Source organism: Vombatus ursinus, unplaced genomic scaffold (genome assembly GCF_900497805.2).
Source record: "Vombatus ursinus unplaced genomic scaffold, bare-nosed wombat genome assembly UNPS02014941.1, whole genome shotgun sequence".
In the NCBI taxonomy this organism is placed as follows: Eukaryota; Metazoa; Chordata; class Mammalia; order Diprotodontia; family Vombatidae; genus Vombatus; species Vombatus ursinus.
The window spans coordinates 10,436,719-10,452,458 of record NW_020954719.1 but is presented as its reverse complement, the minus strand read 5'-3'; the positions used below and the strand labels follow the sequence as shown (position 1 = coordinate 10,452,458).

Below are 15,740 nucleotides of genomic sequence, written 5' to 3'. Positions count from 1 at the left end.
CAAACACACTGTGTTCCTAATAACATCTTCAATACTCTTACATCGCCCCAGAGTCGCCTCTGAGCTCACCATTAAGATGAGTCTTTGGGGAGTTGCTGGCAAACTCCCCAAGCTAATAAACAAGATAAAATGCCTTTTCACTCCTTTTATGCAGCCAACCCCACCTCTGCCCACTAATAAAAGGACTCAGTTGGATCAGGGAGGTTAGAAGGAATCTGAGCCCCATTCTCTTGCTGCTGGTACCCATCCATTCTCCATACTCCACCACTCAGACCCCACCAGCAAGATGTCTTGCCGTTCCTATCGTATTAGTTCGGGATGTGGTATCACCAGAAACTTCAGCTCCTGCTCAGCTGTGGCCCCCAAGACAGGCAACCGCTGTTGCATTACTGCTGCCCCATACCGTGGGGTGTCCTGCTACAGAGGACTGACCGGCTTTGGCAGCCGCAGCCTATGTAATGTGGGGTCCTGTGGCCCCCGAATCTCCGTCGGAAGCTACCGTTCCGTGGGCTGCGGCCGGAGCTTCGGCTACCGCTCTGGGGGAGTGTGCGGGCCCAGCACCCCCTGCATCACCACCGTGTCTGTCAACGAGAGCCTCCTGACCCCCCTCAACCTGGAGATCGACCCCAATGCCCAGTGCGTGAAGCATGAGGAGAAGGAACAGATCAAGTGTCTCAATAGCAAGTTCGCCGCCTTCATCGATAAGGTCAGTGTCACCTCTTAGCTCTTTCTGAATCATAGGATATTGGGATCATCCATTTAGAGAGGCAGAAGGGGACTCAGGGGCCATCTAATTCAACCTCTTCATTTTACAAGTGAAAAAATGGCAGCTCAGAGGAAGAGCAAAGGTAGAATGTGAACCCAGGTGCTCTGGCTCCAACTCACTGCCCCATTGTGTGATGGGGCATCCACCTGCTGCACCATGTGGCCTCTCATCTTTCATGCAGAGCTGAGCATTGGGCAGTAACATAGAGGGAAAGAGCACAGGTCTCTGAGAACTCCCAGTCTGATGGGGAGAATGGGACACACCCAGAAAGCAGAAAAACAACAATACCTCAAATTGGCATAGCATTTATAATTTTCAAAATATGACCTTATGTCATTCAATCCTCATGATAGACTGATGAGATGGGAAGAATAAATATTACTATCTCCATTCTAAAGGTGAGAAAACTGAGGGTCTGGGTAGGTTGGGTAGGAAACTACTTAATAGCTTTTCATATATTTAGAGCTGGAAGGTATAGCAGAAATCAGTCCAACCCCATCATTTTATAAATAAGGAGAAAACAGATACTGAGAGAGACAACAGATAGGCCAAGGTCACAGAGATGGTAAGAACAAAGATCCAGGCCTAGGTCCTTTGACTCCAAATATAGTGCCAGAGGTGGAAATACTCTTTTCAACAAAGGTCAGACAGGTGAGCTTACTGTTCCATCTTCTAACTTGCCAGTGATAGATCCAGTCTGTCTCTCAAGTCAAAATTCTTCCTGCTTTTCTGAGGGACGCCTTTCTACATTTGGTTAGAAGGATGGAAAACCATGGAAGGAGCAGATGTATTTTGCTAATTGCTCAGCAGCCAGTGGAAGAAAGGAGGCTAGGGAGAGGCAAATGATAAGCTTCTGCCCTTCTTCCTGGTCGCAATCTGGGTGCTCCTTCTGCAGGATTGACCCTGATGGTCTCACTAAAACTAAGGTGCCCAATGATACATTCAACAGACATTTCTTAAATACTATGTGTAATGATGCTTTCTAAGAATACTTAAAGGCAATAGATGGTATCAGTCCAGCGGCATCTTCTCGTGTGCATATTATTTAATTGGTTTCAATGTTCCAGGCAACCAGTTAGGGACTTCCCTAAGAAAGGCAAAGCCCGCACTGAGACACTCCGAGTGGAAACTGTTCTTTTGTGTTTTCCTTCCCGAGAAAACAGAGGACAGTTAGGGAACAACTTTACCCTGTGGCAAAGATGGCATCCTAGAGACAAGTATGGTTAATTCTCCTTCGGGCAGTGGCAGGCTCTCCCACTATATCTCTCTCCCTGGTACTGCAGGTTCGGTTCCTAGAGCAGCAGAACAAGCTTCTAGAGACCAAATGGAACTTCTACCAGAACCAGAGATGCTGCCAAAGCAACATGGAGCCTCTGTTCAATGGCTACATCGAGACCCTGAAGCGGGAGCTGGAGTGCGTGGAGGCCGACAGTGGACGCCTGTCCTCTGAGCTCAATCACATGCAGGAGGTGCTGGAGGGCTACAAGAAGAAGTGAGTGATGGGGGGAGAGGGAATTCAGAGATCCTCGTGGGAGGTGATTCTGAAGCTTGGCATTTTTAAACAACTTGATTTAAAGAGGTTGGGAAGGGACCCGGTGAGGGCAGGGAGGCTTATTCATTGTGCGAGTGATCTTGGGCCACAATTTTACCTCAATTACATGAGAAAACATGGGCTCATGGTTTGTTTCATGACTTGAGTTAACAAAACAGTAATGTAGCAGATGGAACTAATTTTAGGAGAGGTAAGGTTAGAAACGTATATAGGCCTGTCCAATGTGCTAAAGGCCTACCAAGCCCAATGGCTGACTTCTGCAAGTCAGTTTTATGAAAAAGATCTCCTGATTCTCCTATATAGAGAGAGGGATTTCCTGTGGTAGGGTTTGTCCCAAGCATTGGGTAATACAAGACCTTCTTCTGTATGAAGTGCCATGGCTGACATTTCCTGTTTGGGAGAAGTGTATACTTTCTAATGCAATGAGACTCCCATAATTGAGTTTGCATTTCCTAAGCCAAGCCAGCTTGGCCAAGAAAAATGGGAATCTTGGGGTTGGCAGAGAATTCAGCTTGAAGTGGATCATAGAATTATAGATTCAGACTTGGAAGGGACCTTAGAGAACGTGGAATCCAACCCCCTCATTTTATAGATGAGAAAACTGAGACCTTAAGAGATTAAGTGACTCACACAGCTAGTCATTTAACCTCTTACTTCCAGCTTTCTGACTCTAAGTCCAGTGCCCTACTGTTTACACATCCCTTTTTCTACATCCCTTCACCAATGCAGATCAGAGCCTATTCAATTTAGGGGAAAGGAAAGGGAAGGGGATACACATTTATTAGACACCTGCTATATACCAAACACTGTGCTAAATGCTTTACAAATAGTATTTCATTCAATCCTTGTAACAACTTTGGAAGGCAGGTGCTATTGTGATCCTCATTTTACAGTTGAGGAAACTGAGGCAGACAGTAGTTAAGGGACTTGCCCAGGGTCCCACAGCTAGTAAGTATCTGAGACCAGAATTGAACTCAGAATTTTAGAGAATTGCCTGTGGCCCTGAGATATTAAGTAACTTGCACAGGACCACATAGTTAGTAAGTGTCTGGGGTGGGATTTGAAGTCAGGTCTCACTGGCTCCCAGTCAGGAAGCACGCTCTACTTATCATTCCAAGCTGCTTCTATTCATTGGCCCATGAATAATGAAAGCACAGAGCAGGTATGAGACAGTACACTAGAAAGAAGTAGTGAGTGTATGAGGGAGCTTTCATTTTGATTGTTGGACCTGGGTCATGAGGCTCAGCTCAGAACATGGGCCCCGCTTCTCAGCTTCTGATCTTCTGTCTCTCCATGCCCAGGTACGAAGAGGAGGTGGCCCTCAGGGCCACGGCTGAGAATGAATTTGTGATACTAAAGAAGGTAAGTAAGCCAAGAGAAACGGCAAACACACCCATCCTTCTAGTAGCCTCTTTGGGGTGGAATCCCCCACACCCATGAGCCCAAAGGGGCTTCCATGGGAGGCCTGCCATCACATGCTTCTCTGCTCCCTTTCCTCCCCACTTTCAGGATGTGGACTGCGCCTACTTGCGGAAATCTGACCTGGAGGCCAATGCCGAAGCTCTGATAGAGGAGATCAGCTTCTTGAAAGCCTTATATGAGGAGGTGAGGGGGATGGGGAGAAAGCTGAGGAGCCAGCCCTGGGGCGTGTGTGTGCACGCGTGAGGATGCTTGCACGTGGATATGTGAATGTGAGCGATAATGAGCTGGACATTGCTGTGCTTGTCTATGCATACAAATGTGAGTTTAGTGGACTAGTGATTTCAGCTGGTGTCAGGAACTACCAAGAAAGAACTCGACCTCCACCAAGACAGATGGCTGGCGCCTGGCCTGTGACTTAGCCTTGGAGAGTTAGCGTCGTGTTCAGGGTCCTGGGGTCAGTATGTGTCGGAGTTAGGACTTGAGTCCAGGCCTTCCTGCCTTTGAGAACAGCCCTCTATTATTAACATAAACACAGCATTTCAAGTCGACAAGAGTGTACGTGGGGCATCTATGTGTCTACATGTATGACATTGTATGTATGTCTATACATATGACTGTTTTTATGCAAGCCTGTACTTTTGTCTATTCATACGTCTATGTGAGCACGTGGGTCTCTGATACATGTGTGTGTTTGGAAGCATGTGTTTGGCTATATGTGAAGTAAGATATATATCTGTACATGTGTGTTTTCTTGTTTGTATGTACATGTATATGTAAATGCCTGTGTGAGCAGCTATGGCTTGAGTCCCTGCCTGGCCGCTAGGGAGGGCTTTCCTCTGTCTTCTAGCGGTGGGAGGGACTGGCCTGAATGTATTGAATGTTGGCCTCCACAGGAGATTCGGCTCCTCCAATCACAAATCTCAGACACTTCAGTCATTGTCAAGATGGACAACAGCCGTGACCTGAACATGGACTGCATAGTGGCTGAGATCAAGGCTCAGTATGATGACATTGCTAGCCGTAGCCGGGCTGAGGCCGAATCCTGGTACCGCACTAAGGTATATCAGTAGCTTTAGACCCTTTGGTGGGTCAGATGTGTGCAGGGAGGGATGGTGGTATAATAACTCAATTTTCTATAGTGCTTTAAGGGCTAAAGAATCCTTTTATCACAAGCTTGTAAGGTAGGCATTATATATACTGTAATACATTTCACCGATGAAGAAATAGGAGTCCCCAAGAGCTGATGTGAATTGCCCATAGTCGCATGGTTAAGTGTTAGAGCTGGGATTTAAAGACACAAATGCCCTGATGCCAAATCCAATCATCTTTCTACCACATTGTGCTGAGCTTGTACGTAAAGGGGTTGTCTGTCTTTCAGATCACACCCCCAAGCCTGCTCTCTCCTTGTCTGTTTTCCTCCTGATCTTTAGCTTTCTTTATTCTTTTTCATTCTTTCTACTCCTTCTATTCCTACCCAGTCATTAGCTTTCTAACCTTCTTCTTCTGCTCCATATCTGCCTTTCTCATGCTGATATCATGTGGTATACACACATACACATACACAGACACACACACACACACAGAGCTCTATCAAGTATGGGGTCAGTATGGCCATCGCCTTGTACATTTGCCTGAGACAGCCAAACTCCAGGACACAGGAAGAGCTCTTCAAAATGGAGAGAGATTCTCAGAGCCCTCTACAGCTCTGTGAGAAGCATTTCCAAATGAAATTTCCAATCCCATCCATAGAGGTAGAGGAAACTAAGTCAGGAGTGAAAGCACAAAGGGTCAGACTGCAGATCTACAGTCATGTTAGAGACATAGATCTATAAGCCTCACCATAAAGTGTTAGATTGCCAGCTCTATGCCAGGCCTTATTCTTTGATTCACAAAATGGTATTCAAACGAATACTCATGAGCTAGGTGTCATAAAACTGCCTTTCAGTGAGTACAAAACAAAGAAAACCCATCAGGAAAGTTACCATGCTTAATTCCATCCCATCACATGAGAGCTTGTTTTTTTTTTCCTAGTCCCAATTTCCTAGCAAATGAGTGTTTTTCCTAGCCCCAGTTTTCTGATCTTAACAGTGGTGTGACCTCTGGTAACCCACTCAACCTCTTAGAAGCTCAGATAGTCCCATTATCCCATAAATTTTGATGAAGTGAAAGCCATAGATTAATCCACCATGGTGAAGATCTTCTCACCTATAAAATAAGAACTTTGCACTAAATGACCTCTAAAGTTCCTTCCATCTCTAACATTTCATAATTCTCTGATTCTAAATACTCATGGAAATCTATGTATTTCCAAATTCACCTTATACTTGCATCCCTTTCTAATTCAGTCCCAGTTGGTCACTCTTCTTACCTGCATTAGTACTCTCTGCCTCATTGGCACCCCTTTAACTCCTAAAATAATGATAATAATAACAATACTATTTGCTGGGGAAAAGCCAGAAGGAAGAGGCAACCCAGTCCAAGCCAGTCTAATCCAGCAAGCATTTATTAAGTAACTACTATGTTCAAGGTACTAAGAATTAAAAACTAAAATTAAAAACAGTCCGTGCTCTCAAGGAACTGGCATTCTACTGGAATGTGTCCTACAATGGGAGAGTTCTTACTCTAATGTAAGAGATGGGATGGATATCTGGGATGTGTGATATAGAACTCCATGATAGAGATACAGCTGCAGAGAGAAAATGGCAGACTTAGATCTAGCCAGACAGATGACTGCACATCGTTCCCTAGTGCAATGAAAGGGAGTCAGATTTGGATTCAGAGTACTTGGTTTCTGAACCTAGCCCTGACATTTAGTACATGTTTGACTTTGGTCAAATCAGCTAACTCCTTTTATAAATGAGCTTCCTCATCTATAAAATTAAGTGGAAGAATAGTTCCAGGTCTATGGTCCTGTGACTGAGCAGAGTATAGCTGAGGGAGTAGGAGTATGGTGGGTGTACTTGTTGGGGAAGGCTTTCTGGAGGAGGAGAGTTTGAAGGAAGAAAATAGATGGAAGGATTGAGAGAAGAAGTAGGTGGAGGATGTCCAAGGCTGGGAATAACTTCGGTGAAGGTTCAGAAGTGTGAGAAGTTGAATTGGGGGATACAAGGATGGAGTATGACTGGAAGTGATAAAATCCGTTTAGGCTTCTTAGCAGGAGAGCTACAAGTGTCCCTGTTGCTGACAGTGGGACTGGCTTCTTTAATCACTTCCATCTATCATGTTCCCCGCAGTGTGAGGAAATGAAGGCCACAGTGATCCGCCATGGGGAGAGCCTTCGAAGGACCAAGGAGGAGATGAATGAACTGAACCGCATCATTCAAAGGCTGACAGCTGAGATTGAGAACGCCAAGTGTCAGGTACGAGAGATAAGGAGGAAAATCTTTGTGCAAATGCCCCTACAACCCTTTCTCCTTCTTCCCCTTCCAAAGCCAATGACTTATACAGACTTTTCTGAACTCAGCTTCAGTATGGGAAGCTTTAGGGATGAATTGCTCAGGGCTCATTTTCCAAATGGGGAAACCCAGAGGATTTATTAGAAGCTTTACAGTTTCACACATTTTGTGGGGCTGGGTAAAAATGAGAGTGTTGTCATTGACTCCCATGGACTCTGGAGTCAGTAGAAGAGACTCAACTCTGAGGAATGTAAAAGTTGGGTACCCCCATCCATTTAGATATGAAAAATTCCAAGGAACTATCTCTAATCACTCCAGAAGGAGAGATTACGGTCAGTTATGAAGCACTTTCTAATGTGAAATTATGACATGAACTGCAAAGGGATATTGTGGAAAATTACCCTGAAGAGTTATAAAATGGGAGTCAACCATCTGTATGACCTCAGTCACTTAATCTCTCTGAGGCCTACTTTCCTCATCTTTGAGATGAAAGTACTGGACTAGATGACCTCGTAAGGTCTTTTAGGAAGGAAAGAGACAACTATTTAGTAAATGACCATTATGGGCTAGGCACTATGCTAAGCACTTTGCAACTATTATCTTATTTAATCCTCACAACAACCCTGTGAGGTAGGTGCTATTGTTGTCTCCATTTTAGAGTTGAGTAAACTGAGGCAAACAGCAGTTAAGTGACTTGCCTAGGGTCATAAAGCTAGTAAGTATCTGAGACCAGATTTGAATTCAGGTCATCTTGACTCCAGACCCAACACTATCCATGGTGCCACCTGGCAATTTTTATCTCTAAATCCTATGATATCTCATTGCTGTGGGATAGCTCTGACAGAGAACCTAGAGGGATTAAAAAAATTAGATGAAGGTATAACTGGTAGGATAAAAATCAAGAAGCCAAGAACCACTTTCTTCCTACCTATCTTTCCCATTTCCCCGTCTCTCCCCTGGCTACTGATCCCAGCCCATATCCTTCTTCTTCCAGAACCCCTCAACCATCCTTTCTTTCCCCATCATGTGGTGCAACCAGAAGATATTTTCTCATTCCTTTCTCCCTCTGTTCCCCTCCCCCATAGCGCTGTAAACTAGAGGCCGCAGTGGCAGAGACTGAACAGCAGGGTGAGGCTGCCCTCAATGATGCCAAGAGCAAGTTATCTGAGCTGGAGGGTGCCCTACAGAAGGCCAAACAGGACATGGCATGTCTGTTGAAGGAATACCAGGAGGTCATGAACTCCAAGCTGGGGCTGGACATTGAGATTGCCACCTACAAACGGCTGTTGGAAGGCGAGGAGCACAGGTGAGACCTACCAGAGACATGAAGGAATGTAGAAAGAATGAAAATCCCATGCAACTCTTTCTCTGGCCATTGAAGCAGAAGAGCTCAATGCTAGAGATGAAGAACTTTCTAATGTGAAATTCTGGCATGGCCTACCAAGAGCAATTGTGGAATATGGGGCCAGACCAGGTGGCTTAGGGATCATAGCACCTACAACCATCAGACATTTCTGCTAATTCTAAACACAATAGGTACAACTACAAGAGAAATTTTGAATAGGTGGAAAATAAAACTTGAATATCCTACAGAGACTTTAGGTTTGGGGAATAAAAGAAAGACAAGCCTTCCCCAAAGGGTTCAGGACCCAGAGACATTCCCTCCATCCCTGTGAGTGCCCTGCAATGACACCATGAACATAGTTCTCTTAGCTCAAGGAAGATGAATTGAGATGTGCAGGCCTAACCTCTCTCCCTTTTCCTTTCCCCATAGGCTGTGTGAAGGAGTGGGATCTGTGAATGTCTGTAAGTATCCTTCATCCAAACCCTTTGATGACATGGCTTGTTGGGCAAAGCTGGTGGTTATAGTTTAAACATCTGGGTCCGTAATCTACACAGTTCAGTGGGTCTCCAGCCATGTGTCCAGAAGGGTTCTCAGGAAGTCCCAGGGGAGAGGGTGGATTGCAGGGACTAAAGCTATAGCAAATAGCTTTCTGATAGTGGCAGCCATGTGGACTATAAGAACCGAGGAAGACAATCACCATTTCTAGGCTGCCGCTTCATCCTAACTGACTTGCTTCCTCCCACTCCTTTCCTAAGATCAACCAGTTCTGATGTTGAGAATAAAAGCAGTTTTAGGGCACTGGATCCCTGAGTTAGAAGCCTTAAATTCTAGTATTATCCTTGCAGTTAACTACTTTTACAATATTGGGGAAGCCACCTTATTTCTTTAGGTCTTGGTTTTCCCATCTATAAAATGAGGCAGTTGTACAAGATGATTTCCAAGGTCCTATCCAGCTCTTAAATTCCATGACCTAGACACTATTCGACATCTACTTGATGATAGCTGATCCTATGGCATGCCCTGAATTCTGGATGGGAACAGGAAATGTGTGAGATCAGTCAATTAGGTCCCTTCACCATCTCTATCTCTCATCCCACAGGCGTTAGCAGTTCCCGGGGTGGAGTGACCTGTGGGGGTCTCACCTGCAGCACCACCCCAGGACTCCAGATTGCCTCTGGTCCTTCTGCCTCTGGGGGCAGCTACACAGTGATGGCACCTGATTCCTGTGCCCCCTGCCAGCCCCGTTCCTTGGGCTTCAGCTGTGGGAGCAGCCGGTCGGTTCGCTTTGCATAGAGAGCTGGGATCTCATGCAAAAAGCACACTCCCACCACCCTCCCAACTTCCTGCCGCAGAACTGACGATGAATGGAGTGTCTGTGTTGTTGCTTCCTTGAGGCTGTGTTCCTGAATACCAATCCTTCTCCTTTTACCTCCATCAAATCACACTCCATGAAATCTCCCTTTCCATCCCACCACCTGGCTCCCATTTTAGGGAACTAATTTCCAGGTTTCCATTTGACTTCCATTTAAGGACTCATTTTTAACTCCCTTAACCCTCCAGTTAAGCCCCACTCATCATAGTATTGTCATCTTTGTATTAATCATCTCACTTCTACCATCACCCTCTAAGATACTACCAATTATGCCCTAGTGGCAGTACAACTGGGAAATTTACCCATCCCTCTGGGTAGAGGTTTTTTGAGGCTACAAAACATGACTTCCATAGCCTAAAAATTCAATGGAAAGAGAAATTCAACTCCAGTACCTCCCCTCTCCCAGCCAGGAAACTAGGGAGTTAAACGTCCAGGGTTGTCTTTCAGGAAGCAATTGACTGTTTTGTGTGGTTTTGTCTATGATTGTCTTCCTTCTTTTGGGTTAACCTGTTCTGGCTAACCTCCTGATGTGGTTTTGCAGTTGAGAAGCTGGTTATAGCATAGAATTCCTTCTACCTATAGCACTTGGGTAAGAGGACTTCACATGTGTCTTGCACCTTTATACATTTCAGAGAAAACTGGATGGAAATAGTGATTGCTTCAGTTCTCCTCCCACTGTGTACAAAAGGTGTTTTACTAATGGAATGAAAAAGGGTGGAGAATAAGGTTTGGCCACTTCTTGTATATCCCTCTTTGTTGTAAATGTCTGTGGGTGCCTTGCCTTCTGGTTGTCTCATTCTTTATTTCAATAAACTGTTGCAACGTTTCAGAGGTGTGTATTTGAACAAATGGGGTGGGTGTCCCAGGAGACATTAACATGTCAAGACTGAGCCTGTTGTGGTGGTACATGCCCGCAGTCCCTTCTGCTGGGGAGGCAAAGGCTGGTGGATTGCTCCAGTTCAGGAGTTCTGAGACACAGGAAGGCTAACACTGGCTGGGTGTCCACACTAAGTTTAGCAAGAATACGGTGAGTCCTCCAGGAGACAGGACCACCCAGCTGCCAAGGGAATGGGAAACCAACCCAAGTGGGAAAAACAGGGCATGTTAAAGCTTCTGTGCCAGTCAGTATTGGGATCAGCCCCATGAATGGTTACTGAACTTCCAGCCTGGGAAAGATTGGGAAACCCAGTCTTCAAAAAAAAAAAAAAGGACAAGAAATCTGCCAAGACTGAGCTCACCATTTCCCTACCCCCAGGATGTCAATAGCAACCCACCTCCATGCCTCCATCTTGCTATTGTTCAATTCTCACCAAATTCTACACATTCTTTCTCTGCAATGTTCATCTCTTCACTTTACCCTTGCCTGTTCATCTCTACAATCCTCACCTTAGCCTAGGCCTTTATCAATTCACTGCTGGAGGAGAACAGGAGCCTCCCCACCACCTTCCCTATCCCTCATTTCTTCCCCTTGCCATCCATCCACTACAGAGAAGTAGGCATTAGGATGCCATGAGGACTGCCTGAGCATATCGCCTCTCTTTGGCTTCCCATATCCAAGCCAAACTTCCCTGCTGAAGTTTTAAGGCCTCTCCAAATATGGTTCTCCCCCTACCATGACCATTTAATCCTTCTTATCAGCCCAGATTCCCTAATCCTGGAAACCACTCCATCCAGGCAAAACTAGCTGCCATGTCTCTGAGACTACATTGACCATTTTTCCTGCTAAAACCCCCGCCCTTTCCTTCTGCTGAGACTTGCCCTATATGTCTGCTTCTCAACTCAACTTCACATCCCTGTTTCCTTGATGAGAATTCTTCAGTTCCACTCTCCGTCACCTCCTTCAGCACTGGCATCTGTCCAGGTGTCCCTAGTCCTATCCTTATCTTTCCATCCCCCTCTGGGTCTAGATTGGGTGTCAATCTTCTCCATCCAAATGGGAGGTCCCTCAAGGGCAATCTGCATCTCTCCACAGTATCCAGAACATAGGTGTAAGTAGTTCAGCTAGATGGCACAGCGCATAGAGCATCAGCCTGGAGTCAGGGCGACCTGAGTTCAAATCCGCCCTCAGAGACTTACTAGCTGTGTGACCCTGGGAAAGTTAATTCTTCTGCCTCAGTTTGCTCATCTGAAGGTTGAGGATAATAATACATCTGCCTCCAGGGTTGTTGTGAAGATCAAATGAGACAATATTTGTGAAGCACACATGGTGCCTGGCATAGAGTAGGTTTATTATTATTATTATTATTATCATACCCAAAGAACCAAGGGTGGGCAAATATATAAAAGATATGCTCTGCTCTCCAGTTTCCTGCCACAATGGTTCCTTTCCTCAATGATATCAACATTTGCCAGGCAATTTTCTCCCTCTAATTTCTTTTCCCTGTTACTATCTCTTCCTGGCTTCCTTCAAGACTCAACAGAAGCACCAGCTTCAGTGAGGGATCTTTCCATGTCCACTCAGAAGCTAGTGCCTTCCCCTCTGAGATTACCCTCCATCTACTTTGTATTTTGTTTATAATCACGTATGTACATGTCTCCCCTAATAGAATGCAAACACCCTGGGGACAGGGACAAATCATGCTTTTTCTTTGTGTCACCAGCACTCTTCACAGTGACCGGTACATAGTAAAGTGCTTAACAAATGTTTGTTGATTGGCTCATAGATACCTTCCAGGTTCCTTTGACTGAGAGAAGGTGAAACCCATTCTGTTGTTAGTCCCGAGGGTTTGATAGCCACTGGGGTTGTTGTATTGTCTGAGAGGGTTTGAAGCCTGACACCAAATGACAATCTTTTTGTCCTCTTGAACTCCTTTTTTTAAAAGATGGAATGTAATGTTGGACTGAATGAGCCCCTCACAAGTTCTGTGAAGATGGACAAATCACCTCTCTTCTCTGGGACTCAGTTTCCTCATCTTTAAATGGGGTTATTGGATTAAGTGATTGCTGAAGATTCATCTCAAAGATTCTGGTATTTTCATATGATATAATAGTCTGTGTGCTGAGATTGGAGTCAGGATGGGCTGAGTTCAAATCCTGTCTCTGATCCTGGTTAACCATATTACCCTGGGAAGATCACTGAATCTCTCTGGACTTCAGTTTCCTTTTCCATAAAATGAGAAGGTTAGACTAACTGATCTCTATGGTCTATTTCAGCTTGAAATCTATGATCATAGGATTGTAGTGAGTTCTGAATTCATACCAGGTTTCCTCCCCTCCCTATCTTTTTTTTTTATCTTAAAAATTTCAATAATCTAATAAGCTTCAATGACAATACAGTCAACTTTCAACTCCAGAAAATTTCTAATTTCAAACTCCCACTTTCCCATGACATTGCAAAAATTGTACCCCAAGGGAATTCCAGTGTCCTAGAGTGGAAAAAAAAAAGTTAGTAGACTAAGAATGGGAAGATCTAGATCCTGGTCCTAGTAGTAAATTTCAGATGACTGTGTGATTCTGGGCAAGTCAGTTGACCTCCCTGAGCCTCAGTTTCTTTAGTAGAATGAAGGCTCTAGATTAGATAATCTTCCCTTTCAGTTCTATGATTATAGATTTCCTAATAATAACTAAGATTTATGTAGCACTTTAGGGTTTACATTGATCCTCCCAACAACCTTGGGAAGTAGGTGCTATTATTATCTTTATTTTACAGATGAGGAAATTGAGGCTTAGGGTCACACAGCTGATAAGTGTTCAGTTCAAACTCAGGTTTTCCTGACTCCAAGTCCAATGCTTAACCCACTATGCCAGTTAGCTACCACTAAATCTTTCTTAAGTAGTTGGTATAAATCTGCCTTGGTTAAATACAGGTAAAACTGATTGGGAAACATTGTGCCTAAAAAGCAGTGATGGGGTATGGGCCCAAGCCAAGACCTTTGCCCCTTATCCCATAAGAATTTGGGTCCCATTTGTTTGAGGGGGGAATGGAAACCCCCTCCTTGAACCCTCCTTGAAATTTCCCACTTGATCAAGTAAGTCTCTAGCGGTTAGCCTGAGACATCATCCCAGTTATTCCATTCAACTGGTCTTTCATGTTGGCTATGCCCAATCTCTTAATTCTGTTACCTCTGACCCACCCAGCCCTTCTTTGTCTGTTACTTTCCCACCCTTGATACCATCTAGACCCCATTCTCCTTTGGCTACCTGGTCTAGATTCCTGGTGTTCACCTGATCCTTTTCTGTTACCTCACAGTCATCCCAGCTTACTGGCCACTCCCATCCAGATCTTCATTAGACCCCTTCTCACATTCATCTCAAACTTCTAGATCCCTCCCACAGTCTTTCTGTATATAGGGTCCATCTTGTCTCCATTAAGGTTCTTAAAATCTAGCCAATGGCTGAGATTCAGTCTAGCCCATTTGTCAATATGAGCATCACAAATGTTCAGATTCCTTAAGAGTCTGGCCAATATGGTGGATCTTTAATCTTGTCTTTGACTGAAAGAAGGTTTGGGTCGAATTCATTCAGGCAGGACCTGAGTGTCATTATTTCAGGATCTTAGCATCCCAAGCCTCTAAACCTCAGCAGTTGGATTAGGGGTTATTTATTATTTGGTTGTGTTTTTTTTTTCAAGTCTATCCTTCATTACCAATCTGAGGCTGCTATGTGTCTCAAGCTGTTTTCCAATAATTACAACTAGCTGGTGATGAATCATTCCCATTCTCTCAGCCAGTTTTCCTTATGATAGACAACTGGCATCTCTGAGGTGCTTCCTCGCTTCCAGGGCAGTTTCTCATGGCAACAGCATTTCCTTTGAAGAGAAGTAAAAATTTAAATGCTAAGAGCCAAAGCTAACCAAAAGACAAAGTTTTATTGAGAGGAATTTACAAAAGAGAAACACAAGACTTCAAAAAGTAGCTAACAAATACTCAAGGAGCAATAGCCCCAAACAACAAATTGTGTAGGTGAGTGGTCCTAGAAGATACAGGTGAACAAAACAGAGATATACCTCATTTGAATAAACCCCTATTTACATGATGAACAGAGCTCTACTTATAGCTAAGAATCCTTTTTCCTTTGAAGCCCCAAGTACTAAGCAAGCACTACCAACTGAGCTAAATACAACCTACATAGAGGCCGAAGGAGCTGCCCTCCCCAACCTTATTTAAATATCAAGCCTCGATTTATGGTCTGGAGGAAGAAATGAATTGTGATGTTTCTCATCTTTCTTAATCCCAGAACCTCATTGACTTTAACCATTATAGTTCCTTCCTGTGTCTCTCTTACTGTTGCGAACTCCAGAATGTGACCAATAATTCAAGACCACCTTGAGTACAACTTACTAGAGAAGTCTCCCTAGGCCCTCTGCTTGGGGTGCCATGCTATAGGGCTATAGAGAAGCAGGTGGTTAGGCAACGAAAGTAGGAAAAAGAGGTGGCCTTAGATAGCTAGAGATAATGAACAAGGAAAAAACCAATCCTAAAAACAAAGAGACTTGAGGATTCATTGATATGATCAGCTGGTAACTACCCATTTCCCTCCCACTATCATCGCCAAGCTGTGAGAAACAGCTGTGTGAAGTGAAGCAAGTCCTTTCCCATCTTTGAACATCATTTCCCACATTTCTAAAATGAGGGGCCTGGACCAGATAATGGCTGATAAAACCATGTTGTGGAAAGAGCCCTGAATTGGAAACAACATACCTTAGAGTTCCAGCTCAGCTGCTAATTAGCTGGGTGACCTGGGGCAAGTCACTTCATCACTTGGGGCTTCAGTGACCTCATCTATAAAGTAAAGAGGCTAGGCTTGACTTCAGGGAAATCACACAAATATGGCGTGGAAACTCAGGAATAGAGGTGAAGTTTTTTTTACTATTTTAGTAATGTTGGAGCTTCTATTCTATTCTGTTCTATTTAGAAGGTTCTCTCCAGCTTGAATCCTTTATAATTTCT

The 15,740-nt window shown here is 44.4% G+C and overlaps 1 protein-coding gene across 1 annotated transcript; it reads left to right on the top strand.

Annotated features, from left to right (window-relative positions):
• Nucleotides 1-191: 191 nt before the first annotated feature.
• On the top strand, nt 192-10,678 carry LOC114029840 (keratin, type II cuticular Hb5). Its single transcript, XM_027844507.1, has 9 exons — nt 192-706; nt 2,050-2,258; nt 3,620-3,680; nt 3,828-3,923; nt 4,634-4,798; nt 6,974-7,099; nt 8,221-8,441; nt 8,910-8,941; nt 9,580-10,678. The coding sequence occupies exons 1-9, from the start codon at nt 287-289 to the stop codon at nt 9,771-9,773; spliced, it is 1,524 nt and encodes a 507-aa protein (XP_027700308.1). The 5' UTR covers nt 192-286; the 3' UTR covers nt 9,774-10,678.
• The last annotated feature ends 5,062 nt before the right edge of the window (nt 10,679-15,740 follow it).

What these genes read in the sequence shown, in the direction of transcription:
- LOC114029840 (XM_027844507.1), top strand. Translation starts at nt 287, where the DNA reads ATGTCTTGCCGTTCCTATCGTATTAGTTCGGGATGTGGTATCACCAGA. An exon ending in TCGCCGCCTTCATCGATAAG is followed by an intron (nt 707 to 2,049) that starts GTCAGTGTCACC and finishes CTGGTACTGCAG; the next exon opens with GTTCGGTTCCTAGAGCAGCA. An exon ending in TGAAAGCCTTATATGAGGAG is followed by an intron (nt 3,924 to 4,633) that starts GTGAGGGGGATG and finishes TGGCCTCCACAG; the next exon opens with GAGATTCGGCTCCTCCAATC.